At 49.6% G+C, this 15,152-nt stretch overlaps 1 protein-coding gene across 1 annotated transcript in view; it reads right to left on the reverse strand.

The window, feature by feature from the left end:
- Nucleotides 1-1,220: 1,220 nt before the first annotated feature.
- The window catches only part of SNTB2 (syntrophin beta 2), a 33,267-nt gene continuing 19,335 nt past the window's right edge, over nucleotides 1,221-15,152 (reverse strand). The window contains exons 3-7 of the mRNA XM_081201073.1: nucleotides 11,976-12,186; nucleotides 9,675-9,817; nucleotides 8,639-8,835; nucleotides 6,568-6,752; nucleotides 1,221-6,147 (exon numbers count right to left, since the gene is read on the reverse strand). Coding sequence (XP_081057199.1) covers nucleotides 6,055-6,147; nucleotides 6,568-6,752; nucleotides 8,639-8,835; nucleotides 9,675-9,817; nucleotides 11,976-12,186 — 829 coding nt within the window. The 3' untranslated portion in view covers nucleotides 1,221-6,054. The remainder of the gene's footprint in view (nucleotides 6,148-6,567; nucleotides 6,753-8,638; nucleotides 8,836-9,674; nucleotides 9,818-11,975; nucleotides 12,187-15,152) is intronic.

Consider the following 15,152-nt stretch of genomic DNA (forward strand, 5'->3'; position numbering starts at 1 on the left):
AATGCAAAGTGCTGGTTTTGCCCTATAAAGCCTTAAATGTCTCAGGACCATAATACCTCAAGGACCGCCTCTTCCCATATGAACCTACCTAGATGCTGACATCTCCTGAGGCCCTTCTTTGTGTGCCTTCTCGACGAGAGGTCCAGATAGACATGAACAGCCGTTTTCTGCAGTGTCTCCCCGTTTGTGGAATGCTCTCCCCCCTGGGAGGTTTGGCTGGTGCCTTCATTATATACCTTTAGGCACCGGGTGAAAATGTTCCTGTTTGACCAGGCCTTTGTACCAGTTTCTAAAATGGGGGAGGGAGGTTTATTGGTTTGTGGTTTTTTCCCCGTTTTTATTATGTATTTTGTGTTTTTATCTTGCATTTACGTTGTGAACCGCCCCAAGATCTACGGATGAAGTATGGTTATACAAATTTAATTTTAATTTAAAAATAAAAGAATATGTTCCAGTCAGCTGAATACTCCAACAAAGTTTCTGGTGTCAGAGGTATCTGGTCCAGGATTATCAAAATATCTAGAGCAGTTCCCCTAAGAGGAAAGGCCGCAATGAATTTGGGTTTTTTAGTTTAGGGGGGGGAAACGGAAATCAAGTGGAGTGTGTGTTGTTTTCTCTTGTAGAATCCAGTGGTGTCAATTCAATGAAGCCAAATGTGATAAGATTCAAGACTGACAAAAATAACTTATTCACACACCACACAGTTCAGCTATGGAATCTGATTTCACAAGATAGTGTGACCCCCAACTTGGACGGCTTTAAAAGGGATTAAACAAATTCATAGAAAAGGCTATCAAAGGCTGCTATGTTATGATGCATTCAACCTCCACTGTCGGGAAGGCAGCATGCCAGATGCTGGGAATCCCAAGCAAGGAGAGCACTGTTGCATTCAGGTCTTGCTTCCAGGCTTCCCACTAAGGCATGTGGTTGGCCACTGTGAGTTGGGTTTTAGATAGGGCTTTTGGTCTTAGCCAGCAGGGCTTTTCTGATGTTCTTAAAACTTGCATTGCCCTGGAAGGAAGTATTGAAAGAGGAGATTCTGTAGAGTTAAAGCAGGCGGGAAGGAAGGAGGATGCCCACCCCCTTTTCAGAACTTGCCACCTTGTCTGTGTCTGTGACCTTAACCATTAGGTCATTTCCTTTTAAGTTACTCTGGAATCCAACTCGCTAACATATGTTTTTGAAGTCTGTGTTTTCCCACAAAGACACAAGCCAATGAATTAAAACTAAAAGCGTAAACACCTTTATTATATACAACATAAAGGTTACAGTCGCCCTTAAGTCACATTTCCATTGTAATGTACAATACTATACAGTTAGCATGTAACTCAAGGGCTGGAGGGTGTCCATGTATTCTCTAGAGAGAGCACATTCCTTTGCTCATGAAGACCATAAACTGCCCACACCACTACTTTTTATCTGAATTTGGTAACCTGGAGACTCCCAACATTTGAAATTAAAAACTCAGAAAAAAAAAGAATTTGTTCTTGTATAAATACCATTTACAAAGAATACAAAAATAACGTCAGTTGTACATTTTGGATTGATTGTGGCAGTGTTACTGGCTGTGCCTCAATACCCAAGGTTAGATTCTTTCAAACAGTGTGCACACAAACACAAGCACAAACAGACCTTACGTAGGATAAACACAAACATTTATTTGTAGTGGTTTCTGTGCAGATTTCTTGAAGAGATCTTTCAAGAAGTCTCATCTTTGGCACTTGGGGCCTTAAAGTTGCATTTGCCCAAACCGTAAACTCCTGACTGATGTCTATAGCAGAAGGGGAAACCCCAAAACAGGAAAACCCCAGCTGCAGAACAAAGGAAACCAGACAATGTGGGGGGGGGGGTTGCTGATGGGGGAATAAAATTGCAATCAAAAAAATAATACTTTTGCAAGAATCAGGAACCACCATCTTTTTACACAAACACAATCTAGTCACTGGGGTGGCAAAGTGCAACTCCACAGAGAATTTGATCGTGTGCTCCATGCCCCAATGCTGAAGGGTCAGGAGCAAATGAGGTCCAGGCAATGAATGCAAAGGTTGTATAGACCAAACACCTGTCGTTTTATCGCCACTGCTCAGTGTCCAGATCACAGAAGTGGTTAGCATGACCCCCACCCCAGCTATGGGAACTATGCCTGGTATGAAAAAAAACAGAGTGCTATACAACTTCGAGGGAAAGTGCTATTAAAAAGGAAGTGTTCAGAGTGGGAACTGCAGGACTACCTGGGCTTTTAATAATTTTGTTTTTAAAAGCCCATCTTGGTGTGTTTTTTTTGTAAGGTCACCTTTCACTGTGATACCAAAGCACCATTTTAAAAAGTTCTGTTAAGGCCAGCCAGAGTATCTTCTGTTTATGACTGTGTGTGTTTGGAAACCCGACACACATAGCAGCATCTGGTGCTGTCCTGCATCCCACAACAGTCATGGTGCAGCTTTTGGTGCAAAACACAAGTGTTGGCAACCACCAGAATCACACTGAATGAAAACTGGGATACCCAAGTGCGTTCCAAAGGTCAGAGTACAAGAGATTAAGAAGCCATTTCTGCTCAGAGCGTGCCACTAACCCCAAGTACAGCTTTGGTTTGCCTAATGCATATGTGAATGTGCAGGAAATTGTCTTGTGATAATGCCATGAATGGAAGTGAAGTCAGTATTTGTGAGGTGGTGAGACACACTCTCCAATGGAGGTAACTTGTCTGGGACAAATAAAAAGCTGGTTTTCATTGCATTCAATGGTTTCTATGTAAGCTGGAAACAATTCCTCTTAAAATTGAGCAGCTAAACTATTAAATAAGGAGAGAGGCCTAATATGCTTGTTTGAGTGAATTTCAAACATACAGAAATGAATGCTTCGGTGTCTGTTCTACCACAACCCAACTGCTATTCTCACACCTATGCAAGAACTACGGTTGTCATCTCCCCACATTGTTGCATTGCCCATAGGCTGGCACCAAAGGTGAGCTCCGTGAAATCTGCTTCCCCACTCCAGCCAACTGGAACAATTGTCAAACAGCCCTTGCTAATGTCGGGATACATACTTTTAATTTTTCACAAGCACAGGCAATAATTGCGCTCCGACTGATTTGCTGGCCATAATGACACAAGAGAGGAACCTTGAAAGTGACCCAAACCCTGCTTGCAACTAAATTCCAGCACATAAAAGGTAAAGGTAAAGGGACCCCTGACCATTAGGTCCAGTTGTGACCGACTCTGGGGTTGCGCGCTCATCTTGCTCTATAGGCCGAGGGAGCCGGTGTACAGCTTCCGGGTCATGTGGCCAGCATGACTAAGCTGCTTCTGGCAAACCAGAGCAGCGCACGGAAACACTGTTTACCTTCCTGCCGGAGCGGTACCTATTTATCTACTTGCACTTTGACGTGCTTTTGAGCTGCTAGGTTGGCAGGAGCAGGGACCGAGCAACGGGAGCTCACCCCGTCGCGGGGATTCGAACCACCAACCTTCTGATCGGCAAGTCCTAGGCTCTGTGGTTTAACCCACAGTGCCACTGTGTCCAGCACATATGCACACTCTAAACCAGTGGTTCCCAGTTAGCTAAGTACTGTGGACTCCCTGTTTTTCAAAAGCCAAGCCATGGCCCCTCTAATTGTGAACTTTTTGTTAGCTCTACGGCAGCTTACGTTATGTGAATGGTGCCACAGACTCCCTGGGTGGGTTACCACCAATTGGGAACCACGGCTCTAAACAAATACGCTCTTTTCTACTGTTCTGTGGGACCATTAGTGGACAATAGAACAGATGTCTGCTTAATTATAAAGCTCCGTTAAGCTGTGACTAGCCTTGAGACATCATCAGAATAAAAGTGCACAGGCCTAAGAGGATTTAGGGAGGGACTGAAGTCCTCATCTGTAGCCCCTTCCAATGTCTCCAAGGCCCACCTCCTGCAACACTAGACCACACTTCCCTTTCCTTTCTTCCACAGCACATCCTTCAGAATTCCGCCAAAACACCAAGTCTGCAACTCTACATATTTGGTTGGGACTTTTGCAGGCAGAAGCCACCTTGCTGGGAATAAGCACTCTTTATACAAGAGCCACCACACACACAACCTTTTATCAGATACTCCTCCCAATCAGTCCCTCCCAAACCTGAGGATGCTACTTCCTCAGAGGAACTGCAACTCACAGAAGCACCTTGTCCCCCTTCTTGCAAAATTTGGTCCATGGCCAGCTGCTAAGCCAAGTATGACTTGCGTCTTTTAGGCATTGCCCTATGGCTAAATGAGCTTTTTTGGAGCATAAGAAAACACACACACACACACACACACACACACACACACACACACACACACACCCTATCTCTCTTTTACTTGTGTCCTAAAGCCTCAGGCTCAAGCATTCTCAGGGGCCTGTATTATGAACAGGGGAAAAGGTTTTCCCCTCTCTCTTCCCTGTCCTGCTCCACCACCTAGGGGAGTGGTTCCCAAATAGCTAAGTACTGCAGACTCCTTGTTTTTCAAAAACCAAACCATGGACCGCATACTTTGGGAAATTTTGATATCTCTATGGCAGCTTTCGTTATGAGAATTGGGAACCGCTGGTCTAGGGCTTTGGTAAAAGGCTTCTATGTTATCAAACAGGGCAAATGGACCCCATTCTGATCTCCTAGGCAATCACTGCAATGCTTGGGGCTAAGCCCCACTCTGTTAAGGATGCATGCGGCTCTACTGTGCCCTCTTCCCCACCCACCTCTATCCTTGACCCCAATGCTTCTCCCCACCCCTGCAATGGGCTTGTGGTATGAGGGGCGCCCAGCTGGGTTTGCTGGGAATAGCTGCATGTTCCGCAGTTCCATCGATTGAAAAATAAAGTCCCTGGCCTTTATGGCAGCAAAGATCAGGGCGTGTGTGACCATCACATGGTAGAGTTTTGCAAAAACCACAAATGGGGCCGAATAGTGCTTCCTTTCATAAGGCTATTACGTTCTGTTTCACACTGTCATGAATTCCTTCTTCCCCGAGAAGGAGTAGTAAGGTGGAGAAGAATGAGGAGAAAGGGACACTCGTTTCGTAAGGGGGAAAGGGGGGCGCATCACCCTCACCACAGACTTCTTTGCTCAGCTTTGGCTTATAAACTGCTGCTGCTCCTTCTCCTGTTGAGGTTAGCTCTTTCCCTTTGATCTGCACCACTGCCCTGGGGGGGGGGGGCGAGGGGATTCCAGATTTCACAGCACCCAAACCCCACCCGCCCAGAGGAACACAGTGCTCTCAGCCCAGCTCAAAAATGTCGCTGTTTGGCCTGAGCAGGGAACCTAGAACTAAGTAAAGCCAGCCTCCTTTACTGGTCCAGGCCTTCAGAGTCTTGTGGCTCTGAAGTGCATATGCTTCAGTTCTTCAATCTGAGCTGAGCCCCGCAGCATCCCAACTGCCAGAACGAAAGGACCAGGGGAGCCCCCATTTCCAGCCCGTCTCTTGAGACCCCTGCAGAAGATACAAGCTCCCCCCAAACTACAAGGCGGGGTTGCCCAACAAGACAGCATTTCCAGCCCAACCAGGCAAACGACTCAGCTTGCCACTGCTGCCATGACTGCTCTCCTCTTTCCTTCCTCCACCAAAAGGCACAAGTGGTATAAGGGATGTGGGAGAAATGGCTTTGTAATGCCCCAGGTCAGGAGCTGCTCTATTGGCCTGGCAGGACCACCTCTCCTCTCACCTGCCTTTCGTATGGGGCATGATCCTGAATGGCAAGATGCCAAGACGACGGTGGGGTTTTCGGAGCAATGCCGAACTTGAGGCAGGCAAGGGGGATTGACATGCAGCCTCCCTGGCTGCCTTATTCCCCCCCTCCCCATCTCACTCCTTTGGCCGCCTTTCCATCCTTCAGCTGCTTCTCTCCTAGGAAGGCAGTTCATGCAAGAGCCACAGCATCCAGCCAAAGCTCATCCAATGGCCTTGTGTCTATAATGCAGCTGCCAATCACAAGTCTTGGTCAAGGCACTGATGCTGGAGAACATCGCAGAGGCAGGACTCGGTGCTGCTACTGCTGTGGTTCACTGACACTGCCATGTCACCAAGGCCCCTTGGCTCCTCCTACACGAGCAGCCCCAGGCGAGTCACTTTGGCTGACAAGAACGTGTGCAACACAAACACAATGGGTTTGGGGCAGGAGTGCAGCTCCAGAGTCTAGGGGGAGAAGAGGCACACAATGAGGTCACTACTTTGCACATGAGATAAGGTGAACACATTTTTTTAATTGCAATTTTTTATTTTTTCTATTAATATTAATTAGTATTAATATTAATAGAAAACTTAATAGAAAACAGTAATTAGTATTAATTACTAATTAATATTAATGAAATATTGCTCTTTCATCCATTAATCATTTCCCATGAAGCCACCCCCAGCAATTTATTATATGATTTAAAAATTACTTAAAATTGCTGCATATACAAGAGCATATAAAACAGGTTTTAATAGGTTTTTTCCTATTTTGTACTTAATAAAAATTAATTTTATTTTTTTAAAGGAACCTTGAAGTACATAGATCCAGCCCATTTAAATCCTCTGCCCTTACACCAGCTGTGGCCCAGGCCCTCTACTCACCAGTTCCCCTTCCGGTCCCCCAAAATCCAAGTAGAGGTTCCTGATGCCATCATCCGCAGACATTCTTAGCCTCTCAAAAGGGTATCGGAAAAGGACACTGGCAGAGCCTGCCTCTTCCTTGGAAATAATGAAGCCGTTTTCATAGTGGATGATGAGGCGGACCTCCTGGGCATTCAGTACACACCCTAGAACATGAAAACGCAAATTGTCATTGGACACAGGCTGGCACACATCCTTCCAGGTCAAGTTGCCTCCCCAATACACACACAGAGCGGAGCAGAGTTTCCCCCTTATGTCCTTCCATCAGAGCCAGCAATGATGTTCAGCTAGACAGTGGCAGAAGACAGCTTGCTTGTCTTGGTCTGGGTCACCCAGGTTCTGATTTTATCCCATTCTATATGTTTTTAGGTTTGGTAAGTCACTTGGAGACTTCTTAATATGTCAAGGGACTAATAACCAAACTGAATAAATAATAAAATTCTTTTGCCATCAAGCTCACCAACTCATGATAGATCCCTTGAATTTTTGTTTCTTGCTCTTACAAGGTTGTTCTATTGGTTTTAGGGTGCATTTTTGTTTTAGTGATGCTGTTTGTTTGTTTTAAATACTAAGCTGTTGATAAATGCTAATAAACAAATAAATTACATGCATACTAATCCACCCCAAATATAGTGTGGACCTTCTTACTAACCCTGGGGTGGGGATCTGAGGCCCCTTCAGTTGTTGCTGGACTACAGCAACTCTCTTCATCCTTGACCAGGCTGGCTGCTGGGAAGCAGAAGGCCAACATCTGGAAGGCCACAGGTGTTCCCCTGTCTGTTACATACTTTGCAAAAATGTAGGCCAGAAATGATGCATGTCAAAACTGCTAAGTGGCATTTCACAAGTGATGAGGGTCACAGACCACTTGCTGCAAGCCAACAAGTGCCTGAACTGTGCAAGTTGTGTCTGGCAGCAAATATTGGAGCTAGGTCAGCCATGTGCTCCTAAAAGCAGTTACCTCTGAAGTTCCACTCGCCTCACTGACACAAAATCAGATAATGTCAGCCAGCTATCACCAACTGGGTGCCCTCCAAAAGTTTTGGACTGCGATACACATCAACCTGGCTCATGGAAGGCTCCTCATGCCACAGCCAGGAGTGTGTTAGCAATGAAGCATTCCTGTGCAGAACGGGTGCTGTTCTCTTACAAACTCTAGAGGGAGCTTGAGACCTGGGAATCAGCTATGAGAGCCTTCTAAAAGAACAACAGAGAAGCCAAGAGCCCAAAGAGTTCCCTGGGATCTTCCTCCTTCCACAGCTTGCAGCGCCAAAGCCTGGCTTTTCAAAGTGTTCTGAGACAATGCTTATGCAGGCCTGAGCTATATGACTCCTCTTTCCTCTGTTCTGAAAGCATCAGGAACAAAAGCTCCTCTCTCCCAGGTGCTCGGCTCCCTTCCAGCAGATAGAGTTACAGGCGTCTTCATCTTGCATAAGTGGGGTTGAGCCAAGGTGTTTTCAAAGGCTCAGACTAGCTTACCTGACAGCAGAGGATTACATACACACCTTGCACCCCCCCCTCAAATATTCTGAGATCATCCAGACTTCTACCAAGCAACCAGTCCAACCATCAGCCTTCATCAATGCAAACAGCTGTACTCTCCTCTCACTAACCACAATGGCTCTGTTCTCCCACCAGCTGCAGGACGCCTCTGCGTACCGTTTGCTGGAATCATGAGTTGGGAGAGAACTGCTGTTGCACTCAGGTCCAGCTTCCTTTTAGGGATCCTGGCTGGCTACTGTGAGAACAGAACTCTAGATTAAATGTGCCTCTGGGTAGCTCTTACTGGCACCAACACCCAAATGATCACCTTTCAGCCTGGCTTGAGCATTTAAGTTTTGCCTAGGAAAATGCACCCTTCAAGAGCAAAAGAATCATCCTCTTCTCCTGTTGAGCTTGGAAGACAAACATTGCAAGGCCTGGGTTCCTCAGCTGCTCAAGGCAGCGAATGGGCCAAGCCTCCACCCTACCCAGCAGCTCAGGCAAGAATCCCAAACCAGGCTTCAGAGAAGCAGGGCTGCTGGCCACTTACCTAAAGACACCTCCTTGACCAGCTCTGCAGCAGCGTGGCAGCCTTGCACCAGGATTCTGGTCCAGGAGGAGAGGTCCCGATGTGTCTCCACGCGAAAGATGTGCATGGCAATGCCCTGACGGCAGCCTGTCCGCGTGGCAAAGCTGAGGTCTGATCCCATGCAGGGTGATCTGCGGCCTGAGCCAGAATGCACTAGCCTGCAGGAGGAGGAGGAGGGTTTTTTTGGTCAACAAGAGCAAGCAGCAACCATACCTGTGAAACCCCCCCCCCCCAATAAAAACCTGGAAAGTCATCCAGAAATCCACCTGACAAACTCAACAAGTGGCTGCAGACCTGGCACAGGAGAGAAACCCCTACAGTTCCTGGATGTGGGGGGTGGGAAAGGGCCAGTTCCAAAGCTGCAGGGTCTGAGGCCTGACAATCTCTCTCCAACCAGTTTTGGCTGGAGGGGTGGTTTGGGAGGGACCCTAATCGAATCCAGCTGCTCCACGCTGCCAGAAACCTCTGCCAGCAGCCACACCTCTTGGGGGCTTGCAGGGGAGGCTTTCAACGGGTGGCGGGAACACAACTAGCTTGGCGGCGGCAGCTGCCAGGGCAGGCAATGTGGCAGGAGCCTGCCCAGACAGGGAGAGCCTCTTGCAAGTTGTCAGCCCACCCACCCCTAACTCTCCAGCAAGATCACAGAGCTGCCAAGTTTTTGTCTCAGCCAGCCCACCCCCGATGGCAAAAGGCCAAGCATGGTAGGGGCAAGCCAACTCTCTCCTCAGATCTCTCCCACCCCCCACCATCACCCTTGGTATGCACACACAGCTTGGGCTCACACTCAGAGTGGTATCAACATGATCCATTAATTTCAATGGGTCACACTTTGTTGACTACCACCCTTGGACTTTATATGTCAGTCAGTTTGTTGATTTGTTTGCAAGCCTGTCTTAATCTGCTCTTTCCCTGGCATCTGGTCTCAAGGGCATCTCTGTTCACAGATTGGCAGTCTCCACACTCTTCCTCTTACAGAGTCATCTGTTTGCTCCCTTACCTGGTGGCAACAAGCGGGTAGCTGTGGCACGGGGAGGCCCAGGCATCTCTTGTCCATGGCATGCAGTCATAGAGCAGCAAGTCCTTCTCTGTCACGGCCAAGAGAGCTGGCCGCCACTGCTGCCGGCCTCCATCCAGCCGGGCCTATGGGAAGACAAGAGGGAAAGGGGGCAGGTTGTTGGCAGTCCATCTCTATGAGCAAAGCAAGCAAGGATTTGGGGGAAGAACGTAAGGGGTGGAGAACACACCCTTCTGAAGGGACCTGCCAGGAAGAACAGAGTGCAGGAGGGAGGTGACTGGCCTTGCAAGCCTATGAGGAATTGTAGAGACAGGAATATTTTGTTCCCACCCCAAGGCCGGATCTGGATCCTGCAAGTCACTCTCCCACACGGCTCTCAGGCTTTGAGCACACAGGAGCCTTTTAATCAAAGCTCTGCTCCCATTTTTTTCCTTTTACTCCATAATAAGGAAATGAATTGCAATCCTGTGTCGTATGTATCTTGCAACACAGGGCGCTTCCTTCTGCAGAGACAGACCCTTGGGTCCATCTAGCTCAGTACTGCCTGCACTGACTGGCAGCAGTGGCTCCTCTGAGTTTCAGGCAGGGAGTCTCTCTCGGTCCTATCTGGAAATGCCATCGGGGATTGAACCTGGGACATTCGGCATGCAACACTGATGGGGCAGGGCTCCTTTTACTCACATTTCCTCCCTGCCCCAATCTTTCAGGCACTTCAAAGCTGGCAAACAGAAGGTACAGGAAGTGGAGGGTACCCTTGGTGTTTGCATGTGTTCCATACCACCCCCATGTGCTATGGGACAGAAGACCAGGAACTGGAGCTGCTGTGCTAGGAACTGCCAGTTGCTGCTAGGAGAATGCAAGGCAGCCAGAGAGCCAGGATTTCACCCTGCGGCACCTAAGTACCAGCCTACCCCCTCCTCCAGTCTAGGCTCCTATTTCTCTCCCACTGTCTGCCAGGCTCTCCTGCACCTTCCATGGCACAAGTCAGACGTATCCCAGGAAACAAGCAACAGGTCTCACTTCACTGCAAAGCAAGGCTGGGCCCTGCCTGTTGCCCTTGGCACGGAGCCATGCCTGGTTGGACAGGAAGCTGGGGCTGTTGCTGCCTCTACCTAGGTGCAGGAATCCAGCCCTATAGAAAGGCTAGATCCCAAGATGCTGACAGCAGATTCCTTCTGCAGGGTTCAAGGCAGCAGTGGAAATAATGGGAAGGATGAAAGCTACCACAAACACCCTCCGCCCTGCACAACAATAACTTGAAGGACACGATTCTGCACGTGCAAAACACATTTAAAGCTCCATCTGCAGTAAAAGAAGAGTGTGTTGTTGTGGCATCAGATTATCCAAGCAACTGCTTACATTGTTGACTGGAAGACCCAAAGGGGAAGCCATGCTAACTTGTTGCAGCAAAACACCTAGGGTCTAGTGACACCTTAAAACAGCTTTCCCCAGCCTGGTGCCTTCCAGATAGTTGGGGTGACAACTCCCATCAGCCCCAGCCAGCAGGGCCATATGACCCAGGGGCTGATGGGAGGTGGAGCCCAAAACTGACATGCAGGCTGAGGCTCATGAGAGCCACCAAGTCAGCAAAGGCTGTCCCAGAGAGTCTGAGGGCCAGGGCAGTGCTGGGTCCACCTACTCTGCAAAGGGCAGAGACAGACGGGTCCCCCCCACCCGCTCTCCTCCCCCCCACCCGCTCTCCTCCCCCCCACCCGTTCTCCTCCCCCAGGGGTTAACAAGCCTAAGCAGGGAAACAAGGCAGCAGAAACAGACTAGAGCAAGGTGTGCAAATGTAACAATACTGAGACAAAGTGCCCAGAGCACAGCAGCTCCCAGACTCCTTTCAGCCTTGAAATGATACATCCAACAGCCTGAATACAGAACAGGGATTTTCCCACCAACGGCAGAGCCTCTTCCGAGCATCCCACCCTCCACCCGATGCATTTTTCAAGTTCACTGCAGGAGGAAGCTCAGCCAAGGACTTCTGTGTTGGGCTGGGCAGAGAGGAGAAGACTGTTCTCCCCTCACAAGCACCATGGGCAGGAGGAGGTACCAGATATTACATGTCCAGTCACCAGCTGACATCTCTCCTAAAAGGTGGGAGGGAAGCAAGATAGGTCGGCCACCATGAGACCATGATGCTGAACTAGATGGGTCACTGGCCTGATCCAGCATGCTCTTCTTCTAATGTTCAGGCCATCAATGACACCCCACTGCAATCCCAAAGAGCTTTTGAACCTCCACTGCACAAAGCCGCACAGAGCTTCCAGTCTCCTGGCCCACCTGTTCCGCCAACCACGCGATGTGCTTGACCTCCTTGCTGCTCCCCGGAGTGTTGCTGGCGGCCAGCATGGCGTTGAGCTCAGCCAGGACTTGCGGGAGGAGAGCCATGATGTTGGTGTGGATGGCCATGAACCAGGAGTGCGCCGTGGCCGTGTCCTTGCAGCGGAGGATCAGGGTGTTCCGGCTGTCAGGCGAGTGCAACTCTATCAACCTGCGCAGGGAAGGAAGGAAGGGCAGGATGAACTTAGTGGGGAGGCTGCCAGAAGAAATGGTCTGGACTGCCAAGCGCCAGCAGGAATCCGACTTCTACCAAATGCCACCACTGGTCCATCTATCTCAGTACCGCTTATGCTGGTGGTAGCAATGGTCTTCCAGGGTTTTGGGACAGGGAGTCCTTCCTTCTCAGGCCTGCCTGACGATGCCAGGGATGGAATCTGCGACCTTCTGTATGCACATCATAAGCTCTGCCACTGATCTCCAGCTCCTTCTCCAAAGAGGACCCATCCTCACAGGAGAGCTGAGCAATTGGAGTCAGCACAGAATCAATGGTTAAGTAGTCAAGGGGCCAAAATGCAGCCCTCTAGGCCTCTGCACCTGGCTCTCAAAACCCTCCCCTGGCCAGGCCTCTCATTGGCCCTTCTTCACTGCGTCCTCAAGAGCACTTGCTTGGCCAGAAATATGTCCTTGAACCGTGGGGATGCCTCTTTCTTGCCCAGAGCTAGATAGGGGTGTGCATGTGTGCGTGTGCAGAAATGAGCCTACTACAAAAAAGCAACACTCGCATTTCTTGCTCTCCCCAATTATTCCTCTGGTTTTGCCCACCACTGCCAATTGGTCCTCAGAAGGTTGCTCACGAGGGAATGCGGCCCTTGGGCTGAAAAGGGTTCCCTACTCCTGAGTTAGTCTTTCTCCCACTTTTATTAGGAAAAGGGGCTGCAACGCATTTGCTCATGATTGCTAAAGGGTGTCTAAGGAGAAGCAACACTACCAGTTAGGAGGCGGCGGCAGTAAGGCCTCAGCTCCCAGTCCTGCGAGGGGCAGAATTAGGTGGAGCGTGGCCTTGAGCACTCTCTGCTGGCTCTTCTTGAGGGCAACGATCATGCCCAGGCCCATCCCTGGGCTACAATCACAAATACCACCAAAGAGCATGGGTGCCTGGCATCCAGCCTGCCCTCCCCCACCAGAAAGTGACAGCAACCTTGCTGCTTGCTCTACCCGCCTCTTGGCAGATGGAGAAGCTGCAGCCAGAGCCCTTAATGGCAGCCTCCACCCTCCAGCAGATCCACCTCTTGGCAGCTAAAGCTAAATGGAGAAGGCAGGAATTCATGAGCCGGGTTTATTCACTTAACTGGTGCTTCCTTGTGCTCAACAGCATAGCCTAGCAGAGGAAGACCAAAGACTCTGTCACCTTCCTTCTTCCCCCAGCATCTGGGGCATTGGAGCTGTATAAAAGCCTTCTGCATGGGCTACTTCTCCCTGAATGACTGGCTGCTGCTGGGCTATGTAATTGATTTTACACTTTGCACACAAATAGGAGGAGGCGATAGCTTGTCTGACCCGACGGGACTTGCAGCAACCTGCAAAGAGAACTCTGTTCACTCCTCCCTCTGGCCAGGTAAGCTCCAAAGGAGAAGCTACTTTTGGCTCAGGCTGCAGAACATGCTTCTCGCAAGCAGTTGCTTCTGGGTGACTGCCTGCCTGCCCCACTCTGAACATAGGAGGGATTTCGACTGGGCCAAACCATCTCCCAGAGTCACCGCTTAGGAAAAAAATGAAGTGCGGAACACACAATAAAAAGGCGGCAAGACATGGGAAAGTCCACTCTCCCTGCTTGGCCTCCAGAGATGTATCAGCTGCTGCGTACATCTCAATCTGCCAAGGGAAGGTGTTAAGATAGCACTGCAGCACTTTGAGGAGGAACACGCTACAAGGCGGGCAGTTTGAGGGACTTAATCCCAGCCACGTGGTCCAACTGCCACTATGGATCCATCAAGCATTATGACTGCCCAAGGAAAGCCAAACACTGCATCCATGTGGCAAGTGAAAACTGTTTGGGGGAATTTGTAGAAGAAGAAGAAGAAGAAGAAGAAGAAGAGTTTGGATTTGATATCCCGCCTTTCACTCCCCTTCAGGAGTCTCAAAGCGGCTAACAATCTCCTTTCCCTTCCTCCCCCACAACAAACACTCTGTGAGGTGAGTGGGGCTGAGAGACTTCAGAGAAGTGTGACTGGCCCAAGGTCACCCGGCAGCTGCATGTGGAGGAGCGGAGATGCGAACCTGGTTCCCCAGATTACGAGACTACCGTACTATCTAGGAGCCAAAAGCCTAGCACCAACCTTCTTCAGCCTATTAAGAGATCTGATAAGCCAAACTGGAAATGCTGCAAAATCGACTCTGCTCTCCAGATCACTGGCAAAGGCTGCAGCTGCTTCTCCAGCCCAGTTGGAGGCCCTGCCCTGCTTCCCCCATCCTCGTGTCAAGCTAACCTCCTGGGGAAACAGACTTTGCTTGCTGCACCCCAGCTCCACCCACAATAATTTCACTCCTGTTTGGGTTGATTGGATAAGGGCAAACACAGCACACAACAGAAAGGTAAACTCTTCCCCTGGGATTATTTTGCTAATCCGCCAACTGCGTTGCAGAAGACTCTCTTCGCTTTCTGAGTGATCTCTCCAGACCAAGTGGGGGGGGCAGGGGTAGGGAAGCTACAGAGGCAGTGGGAAAACAAACTCCCCCAGCAGCCAGCACAGCCAGTGGTCAGGGATGATGGGAGCACCAGCCCACCAGCACTAGGAGGAAGGTCACAGCCTCTCTCTAACCCTGAGCTTAAAGGAGCCATCCTGACTGCCCTCCGTTGCTCTTGCAGTGCTCTCCAACCCTGAAGGCATCAGCGCCTTCTTACAGTCAGCGTTATACGGCTGTCATCCACTGGAAAGATCTGGAGCAAGTAAGGCCCATGCCGTGAGAGTGTCAGGGACAAGCTTCACTTAGAGGCTCTGAATCAAGATGGCTTTTTGTACCCCCAGGGAATACCCAAGCAGCCTGGAGTCTGCAGAGTGTCTGGCTGCTTTGCAAGGAAGTCTTTTATTGGAACCGGAGTGTCTTGGCTGCTTTCTCGAGGCAGGGAGAGTGTGGAAAGCTGCCCACGTACATCCCAGGCTCAAGAGCTGACAGGAA

Source organism: Podarcis bocagei (assembly GCF_964188305.1).
Source record: "Podarcis bocagei genome assembly, chromosome: 7".
Classification (NCBI taxonomy): Eukaryota; Metazoa; Chordata; class Lepidosauria; order Squamata; family Lacertidae; genus Podarcis; species Podarcis bocagei.